The 9,585-nt window shown below is 53.1% G+C and overlaps 1 protein-coding gene across 1 annotated transcript in view; it reads right to left on the bottom strand.

The window, feature by feature from the left end:
- Positions 1–7,699: 7,699 nt before the first annotated feature.
- The window catches only part of TRIM35 (tripartite motif containing 35), a 6,539-nt gene continuing 4,653 nt past the window's right edge, over positions 7,700–9,585 (bottom strand). The window contains exons 5-6 of the mRNA XM_066340103.1: positions 9,345–9,466; positions 7,700–8,320 (exon numbers count right to left, since the gene is read on the bottom strand). Of these exons, the coding sequence (XP_066196200.1) occupies positions 7,767–8,320; positions 9,345–9,466 (676 nt within the window). The 3' untranslated portion in view covers positions 7,700–7,766. The remainder of the gene's footprint in view (positions 8,321–9,344; positions 9,467–9,585) is intronic.

Below are 9,585 nucleotides of genomic sequence, written 5' to 3'. Positions count from 1 at the left end.
AATGGGGTGACATCGATATGGGGTGACAAAAATATGGGGGGACAGTGCGGTGACATCAATATGGGGTGACATCAATATGGGGACAGTGGGGTGACATCAGTATGGGGTGACATCAATATGGGGGACAGTGGGGTGACATCGGGGGGGGACACGATATGGGGACAGCGGGGGGACATGATATGGGGACAGTGGGGTGACGTCAATATGGGGTGACATCAATATGGGGACAGTGGGGGGACATGACATGGGGACAGTGGGGTGACATTGGTATGGGGACAGTGGGGTGGCATCAGTATGGGGGAGACGATATGGGGACAGTGGGGTGACATCGATATGGGGTGACAAAAATATGGGGGGACAGTGCAGTGACATCGGTATGGGGACAGTGGGGTGACGTCAATATGGGGTGACATCAATACGGGGACAGTGGGGTGACGTCAATATGGGGTGACATCGGTATGGGGACAGTGGGGTGACATCGGTATGGAGTGACATCGGTATGGGGACAATGGGGTGACATCGATATGGGGACACGATATGGGGACAGTGGGGGGACATGATATGGGGACAGTGGGGTGACATCGATATGGGGGGACATCGGTATGGGGTGACATTGGTATGCGGACAGTGGGGTGACATTGATATGGGGACACGATATGGGGACAGTGGGGTGACGTCAATATGGGGTGACATCAATATGGGGACAGTGGGGTGACATCAATATGGGGTGACATCGGTATGGGGACAGTGGGGTGACATCGGGGGTGACATCAATATGGGGACAGTGGGGTGACATTGGTATGGGGACAGTGGGGTGACATCGATATGCGGACAGTGGGGTGACATCAATATGGGGTGACATCGGTATGGGGACAGTGGGGTGACATCGGGGGTGACATCAATATGGGGACAGCGGGGGGACACGACATGGGGACAGTGGGGTGACATCTTCAAGATGGGGGACAAAGGGATGCCCCATCCATCCTGAGGGACAATGGGGTGACAAATCCAAGGTTTGGGGACAATGGGGTGTCCCTCCCATCCTGGGGGACAATGGGGTGTCCCCTCTGAGACAATGGAGATGAGGAATCCAAGATTTGGGGACAGTGGGGTGTCCCCTCCATCCTTGGGGACAATGGGGTGACGAATCCAAGGTTTGGGGACAGTGGGGTGTCCCCTCCATCCTTGGGGACAATGGGGTGACGAATCCAAGGTTTGGGGACAGTGGGGTGTCCCCTCCATCCTTGGGGACAATGGGGTAACAAATCCAAGATTTGGGGACAGTGGGGTGTCCCCTCCGCCCTCCCAGCCCCGGGACACGTCCCAATCCCATTCCCAACCCCCAATTCCCGCCGGGACTCCTCGTCCTGCTCCGTCCCCGATCCAGGCCACGGGAACAGCGAGAGGCCGAGCCCCAGATCCCGGGACTATTTTGGGGCCCTTCCCGAGGCTCCGGGGAATCCGGGTGGGGACAAGGACACCTCGGAGTGCCGAGTCCTTCCCAAATCCCTCCTCTCCCTCCCCAAATCCGCCCCGGCCCGGCCTATTTTCCGCCGGCGGATGCGGCCTCTGGGAATCGTCCCGGTATTCTTAGGCTCCGGCTTTTCTCTGTTAGGCACGGAGCACCGGGACGGCTCTGGGAAGGTGGATCCCTCTGGAAAAGGGATTTAGGGTGGGTTTAGGGGTGAATCGGATATTCCGGCTCTGGAATGTTCCATTCCAGCTTGGAGAAACCTGGGATAGGGGAAAGGTGTTCCTTGGGGTGGGATTTAAGGACCTTTCCCACCCAGAGCGTTCCACGATCCAATGATTCCACGGGAAGGACACCTGGAGCTCACCCTGCCGAAATTCCCAAAAAAACCGGATCCTCCCGGGATCCTGTCCCTGCTGGGAAGGCTCCACGCGGGCGAGGATTTGGGATTCCCGCGGGAGGGATCGGGAGCGCGTTCCAGAGGGACACAGGCCGGGAAAGGGTCAAATCCCAGTGGCCGAGTTGGGGACAAAGAGCCCTTCAGTGGCTCCGGGGACGTCCCGGCCGCGCCTGGCACCGGCGGCTCCTTTGAGATTCCCGGGATCCAGCCCCTTCCCGTGATCCCGGCTCCCGTGATCCTTCCGTGTCCCCCTGCCTTGGTGGCCGTGGATCAACCGGGAATGGCTCTGGGAGCGCTGGGAGGGTCACACTGGAGGTGGCTCCGTGTCCCCAATTTCTGGAATGGCTTTTTAAAGGATGGAGTTTGGGAATCAAATCCTGGAACCAGGAATAGCTCAGGGAGGGTGACACCAGGAGGTGACTCAGTGTCCCCAACTTCAGGGATGGCCTTTTCAGGGATGGAGTTTGGGATCAGATCCTGGAGACGGGAATGGCTCTGGGAGGGTCACATCTGGAGGTGACTCTGCATCCCAATTTCAGGGATGGAGTTTGGGATCAGATCCTGGAGCTGGGAATGGCTCTGGGAGCACTGGGAGGGTCACATCTGGAGTTGGTTCCTGTCTCAAATTTCTGGAATGGCTTTTTTAAGGATGGAGTCTGGGAATCAAATCCTGGAGATGGGAATAGCTCTGGGAGCACTGGGAGGGTCACACTGGAGGTGGCTCCGTGTCCCCAATTTCTGGAATGGCTTTTTAAAGGATGGAGTTTGGGATCAGATCCTGGAACCAGGAATAGCTCAGGGAGGGTCACACCTGGAGGTGACTCAGTGTCCCCAATTTCGGGGATGGCCTTTCCATGGATGGAGTTTGGGATCAGATCCTGGAGCTGGGAATGGCTCTGGGAGCGCTGGGAAGGTCACACCCGGAGGTGGCTCCGTGTCCCCAATTTCAGGGATGGCCTTTTCAGGGATGGAGTTTGGGATCAGATCCTGGAGACGGGAATGGCTCTGGGAGGGTCACACCTGGAGGTGGCTCCGTGTCCCCAATTTCAGGGATGGAGCTCGGGAATCAAATCCTGGAGCTGGGAATGGCTCTGGGAGCACTGGGAGGGTCACACTTGGAGTTGGTTCCTGTCTTGAATTTCAGGAATGGCTTTCTTAAGGATGGAGTCTGGGAATGAAATCCTGGAGCCGGGAACACACGGTGGCCACCATCCCCGAGGGATTGTCCCTCTCTCCATCCTGGATGCCCCAAAAAGCATTCCAATGGGGTGGGAATTGGGGGTTTTGTTTTGTTTCGGGTTTTTGGGGGGTTTTTTTGGTTTGTTTTTTTTTTCCAGGGGTGTGTTCTGATCCCGACTGAAAAGAGGCTCAGGAAAAGGTGGTGACGGAAATTTGGGATTGCCCAGGGGAATGTCATCCCACTTCCATCCACTCCAAACCATTCCGGGGGTCACTGGGATTGTCTCCAGGGCGCAGGAGCCGATTCCCGAGCCTCAGGGAGCTCCAGGATTTGGGCTAAAGGGCTGGAGGCAGGGAATGGAATTCCCAGTGGGAAAGGGGAGCCTGGGCTGGGATCCTGGGCTGGAATTCCCAGAGAATCCCTGGGAGTGTCCCTGGGTGGATTTGGATCCCCCTGGGATCGTGGGAAGTGGCCCTGGGATGGGATTGTGGGTCCGTGGATCCCAAATCCCAAACCATTCCGGGATTCTGGGATCAGGGACACTCAGGATCCATCCCGAGGGGTTTTTATGGGATTGGGGGATGGAAAAGGGAAGGGAGACCCTTCCTGGAGTCCCCAATTCCCAGGGAATTCCCAAAATTCCTTCCCGGGGAGGAGTTGGGATGGGGCTGGATCCAATCCCGGGGGATTTGGGAGAAGGGATTTGGGAAAAGGGCCTGGAATGCCGGGACAGGGAATGGCTCCCACCGCCAGAGGGTTGGGATCTGGGGATTTTGGGATCCTGAGCTGGAATTCCCGGCTGGAAAGGTGGGGAGGGGCTGGGCTGGAATTCCCAGAGAATCCCCGGAGCGCCCTGGGAGGGTGGGAAGGGTCTGGGTTGGAATTTGAAGCTCCTTCCCACCGAATCCGTTCTCTTTCCGTGATTCCTGTCGCTGGGAATTCCCTGGGAGGCTCCCGAATCCCCCAAATCCCCCCAAATCCCCCCAAATTCCCCCCAAATTCCCCCAAATTCCCCCCCAAATCCCCCCAAATCCTTGGGATGCTCCGGGTACCAGGAGGGAGGGGATGGGCGGGGCAAATGCGCGCTGTCGAGCGCTGATTGGTCAGAAATGACATCATCTGTGAGAGGCAGCCAATAGGAAGCGGCCGGGCGCGGAGGCCCCGCCCCGAATCCTGGGCCGCTCCAAGGGGATCCCGGGGTGAGGAGGAGGAGCGGGAATTGTGGGGAAAATGGGAAATCAGCGATGGGATTTGGGCCGGAAATCGGGATAAAAACGGGGAAATGCGGCGGGAATTAATTAAAAAAAATGTTCGATAAATGTGAAATTATTTTGTGAAATTATTTTTTAACGTAAATACCAATTTTTAACCTAAATGCAAATGTATTTTTAACGTAAATGGCAAAAATATGAAATGAATTTAAAATAAACGCAAAAAATTGGAATTCATTCAATTAGAATGAAATGAAAATATAAATTTCATTTAATATAATGAAAGTAAATATAAACTATGTTTTAAAATATAGAATGAATATAAAATAAATATAAACATAACCCCCCAAAATATGACGTAAAACATATATAAAAATAGTTCAACCACCCCAAAAATACGAAATTAATTTTAAAAAATTAAAAAAACCTGTTGAATAAATAAATATTTGTGATTGAATAGATATAATTTACGTAAAATACAAAATAATATATGAAAGAAAAATATTAAAGGATAGGTGAATTATTTATTTAGGCATAAATTAAAATTTAAAAATGAAGATAATCATAAAGGATGGAAGCAGGCGTAAAAATAGGAATAAAGAAAAATCAAAAATTAAAAGCTAAAATGAAAGTTTAAAAAGCAAAAATGAAGAAGTGAAAGAATAGTTTTAAAATAAAAGTGAAAGTAGCTGATAAAATAAAAATTGAGTTTAACATCGTAGAAATAGAAGGATTTTAAAATTAAAGTTGAAATAAAAAATCCAGAGAAGATAAAAAATATAAATTAATTCCAGATTTTTAAAAACACACGAAGAAATAAATATAACCGAAAAAATCAGAAATTAAAATCTAAACGAAAACTCAATTAACTCCCTCCCCTAAATAAAAACAAATTTAAAAACAAAGATAATAATAATAATAATTAAAAATTAAAATCAATGATTTATCCAAGCAAGAATCTGCTTTTCCCTCAGGTGGAATTCCAGGGTTTGGGATGAAAAAGCTGCAGAGGAACCTCCAGCCCCAGGGGTGGGGTGATGGGATAACGGGATAACGGGATAACGGGATAACGGGATAACGGGATAACGGGATGGGATAATGGGATGATGGGATGGGATAATGGGATGATGGAGTGGGATAACGGGGTGGGATGATGGGATAACGGGATGATGGGATTGGATAATGGGATGAGACGACAGGATAATGGGATGGGATGATGGCATGGGATAACGGGATGATGGGATAGAATGACAGGATGAGATGGGATGACGGGATGATAGGATGAGGTGATGGGATGGGATGATGGGATGGGATTGGATAATGCGATTGGATAATGGGATGGGATGATGGGATGGGATGACGGGATGGGATGATGGGATGGGGTGGGATGACGGGGTGGAATGACGGGGTGGGATGATGGGATGATGGGATGATGGGATGATAGGATGAGGTGATGGGATGGGATGATGGGATGGGATTGGATAATGCGATTGGATAATGGGATGGGATGACGGGGTGGGATGACGGGGTGGGATGATGGGATGATGGGATGATGGGATGATGGGATAATTGGATGGGATTTGGGTTGGGATTAGAATTGTGGTTGGGATGGAGGAGGATTGGGATTGGGATGGCAGTGCAGGATTGGGATGGGATGGAGCAGGTCTGGGATTGGATGAGGTTGGGATTGGGATGGGATTGGGATGGAACAGGACTGGGATTGGGATTAGGGTTGGGATTAGGGTTGGGATTAGGATTGGGATGGAGCAGGATTGGGATGGAGTGGGATGGGATATGACGGGACGCAATGGGAATGCAGAACTGGAACGGGATGGGATTGGGATTGGGGTCAGGATTGGGATTGGGATGGGAATGCAGGACTGGGGTGGGATAGAATGGGATTTGGGTTGGGGTGGGGATTAGGATGGGATGGAAAAGGATTGGGATTGGAAATGGGATTGGGATTGGATGGAGGAGAATTTGGATTGGGATGGGATGGAGCAGGACTGGGATGGAGTGGGATGGGATGGATGGGGTGGGATTATGGGATTATGGGATGAGGTGGATGGGCTGGGATTATGGGATTATGGGATGGGATGGATGGGGTGGGATAATGGGATGGGATGGATGGGATGGGATGGATGGGGTGGGATGATGGGATGGATGGGATGGGATGGATGGGGTGGGATTATGGGATTATGGGATGGGATGGATGGGGTGGGATTATGGGATTATGGGATAGGATGGATGGGGTGGGATTATGGGATTATGGGATGGGATGGATGGGGTGGGATAATGGGATGGGATGGATGGGATGGGATGGATGGGGTGGGATAATGGGATGGATGGGATGGGATGGATGGGGTGGGATGATGGGATGGATGGGATGGGATGGATGGGGTGGGATTATGGGATTATGGGATGATGGGATGGGGTGGATGGGGTGGGATTATGGGATTATGGGATTATGGGATGGGATGGATGGGGTGGGATTATGGGATGGGATAACGGGATGGGATGGATTGGATGGAGGGAATGCAGAGCTGGCATAGAGGGGGTGAAGATGGGGATGGGATGGAGGGAGGATGGAGACACGACGCAGGAATTTGGGATGCTTCTCCTCCTTTCCCGTATCCAGGGATTTTCCGTGGGAGGATCCCGGCCTGGCCGCGCTCTCCTCCTGCTCCAACGTCTCCCTTTTGGTTTCGCTCCTCCGGCTCCTGTTCCTAAGGAGCTTCCCCAGCCAATGGTGGGAAACCATGGAAACCAGCCGCTCCCGCCGGAAAAAAGCAGGAAAAAGGCAGGAAAAAGGCCCCTTCCCTTTCCCCATGGAATCACCCCAAATCCCAAGGGGTCACCTGGATTCGGGAAAATAAAAAAACCTGTTTGGGTGGGATTAATTCTGGATAAAACCTCCCAACTTCCCCCGTTTGCCAACGCCAGCGGCACATCTTCACCAGATTCCCAGAGCTGGGAATTCAGGGAAAAGCCCCTCAGAGGGATGAATCCATGGGAAAAAAGGGTGGAGGAGGCGGGATCCTCCCAGGAATGTCCCCATAGGTGGTTTTCCATGCAAAAAAGGGGACGCACCTCTGCTCCAGCCAAATCCCGTGGGATTTTCCCATTCCGAGAGCCGGGATAAGGATCGCACAGCCGGAAGTTCTGGATCCCTGAAAACTCCAGGAAAAGCCCCAGAATTGTTTAACTCCTTATTTATTAAGGGATAAATCAAGGAAATCCCGGCTTGGATTTCCCACCACGGAGAGGGCCAGGGAAATCTGGGATTTGGGAGGAGAACCACACGGGGGAGAGTTTATTAATATTTATTAACGATAAAAACCTGAGATAATACAAACAAATATAATTTCGAATCCCTGCTGCTTTTTTCTTTTTTTCTTTTTTTTTTTGGTCCGCTCTGGAAAAGCCGAAAAAAAAAAAAGCACCTGGAAAACCCCCACCGGAAAAAGCCGGAGGAGCACCTGGAGAACCCCACCAGGAGACCGCCTAATCCGGGATATCCTCGTGGATGCGGACCCTCAGCGGGCAAATCCGGAGGGTCTTGGTGTCCCCCTGGGATCCCCCCACGTAGAAATAGGGGAAGACGGTGCCGCCGAACTTCTCGTGGAAGGTGTAGATGTGGCTGCGCAGGTCGGCGTCGTAGAAGGACAACTCCCCCTCGGTGCAGTCCAGCTCCACACGGACACGCCGCAGGTTTCCCGGCGCCGCTTCCGAGCGCACGGCGTTGGAGGCCCAGCACTCGTCTTTGCCGGGGAGGTGGTAGATGTACCAGAAGCCGGAACGGGAATCGTGGTGGAACGTCCAATCGGAGCCTCGTTGGGGTCGGGACACGCCCACCCTCCAGTGGGTCAGCCCGCCCAGGTCCACCTCCCAGGTGTGGAAGCCTTCGGAGAAGCCGCGGGAGCCCAGGATGCAGGGGGCGGAGGTGAAGCGCTCCGGGTTCTCCACGGAGAGTTTGTAGCTGCGGTTGGTGACGCTGGAGAGGTCCTCGGACACCTCGAGCCAGCCGGCGGCCGAGTTGGGGTCCAGGCTGAACGGGACTGGGCGGGAACGGGGAGGGTTTTGTGGGAAGTTCGCAGCTCGGCAGGGATCTGTCTGTCCCTCCCTCCGTGGATTCCTTCATGGATCCACCCATGGATTCATCGCTGGATCCATCCATCCTTCCATCCATCCATTCATCCATCCATCTATGGATCCTTCCAGGGGTCTGTCCATCCCTCCATCCCTCCATCCATCCCTCCATCCATCCATCCATCCATCCATCCCTCCATCCATCCATCCCTCCATCCCTCCATCCATCCATCCATCCCTCCATCCATCCCTCCATCCATCCATCCATCCATCCATCCATCCATCCCTCCATCCCTCCATCCATCCATCCATCATCCATCCATCCATCCATCCATCCCTCCATCCCTCCATCCATCCATCCATCCATCATCCATCCATCCATCCCTCCATCCATCCCTCCATCCATCCCTCCATCCCTCCATCCATCCCTCCATCCATCCATCCATCCCTCCATCCATCCCTCCATCCCTCCATCCATCCATCCATCCATCCATCCATCCATCCATCCATCCCTCCATCCATCCATCCATCCCTCCATCCCTCCATCCATCCATCCATCCATCCATCCATCCATCCCTCCATCCATCCATCCCTCCATCCATCCATCCATCCCTCCATCCATCCATCCATCCATCCATCCATCCATCCATCCATCCATCCATCCATCCCTCCCTCCATCCATCCATCCCTCCCTCCATCCATCCATCCATCCCTCCATCCATCCATCCATCCCTCCATCCATCCATCCATCCCTCCCTCCATCCATCCATCCATCCCTCCATCCATCCATCCATCCCTCCATCCATCCATCCCTCCATCCCTATCCATGCCTTTATCCCAAACCCACATCACCCCTGGAAAACGCACATTCCCACATTTCCCTTTCAGGACAAAAGCTCCTCCCCCTTGACCTCTCCAATCCCACTCCAGCTCCACGTTTCCCATTTTTCCACTCCCGGAAAACCCCGCTCCGGAACATTCCCGGCTCCTCACCCGCCGTGATGGTGTCCAACATCTTCTTCCACACGTTGTACTGGAGCGATCCCAGGTACTTGGCCACGTCCAGGAGCATTCCCGAGGGAACGGCTTCCGGCTCCTCGGCCGTGCAGGCGATCCTGGGGCAGGGAGCGACCGCGGAGAAAGGATCGGGATGCGGCTCCCGACATCCCGAGTTTCAGCAGGAGCTTCCCAACAGCACCCGGCGTCTCCCAAGTTTATCTCCCTCAATTCCCAC

Source organism: Sylvia atricapilla, unplaced genomic scaffold (genome assembly GCF_009819655.1).
Source record: "Sylvia atricapilla isolate bSylAtr1 unplaced genomic scaffold, bSylAtr1.pri scaffold_108_arrow_ctg1, whole genome shotgun sequence".
Taxonomy (NCBI): domain Eukaryota; kingdom Metazoa; phylum Chordata; class Aves; order Passeriformes; family Sylviidae; genus Sylvia; species Sylvia atricapilla.
This window is presented reverse-complemented; position numbering and strand designations above follow the sequence as displayed.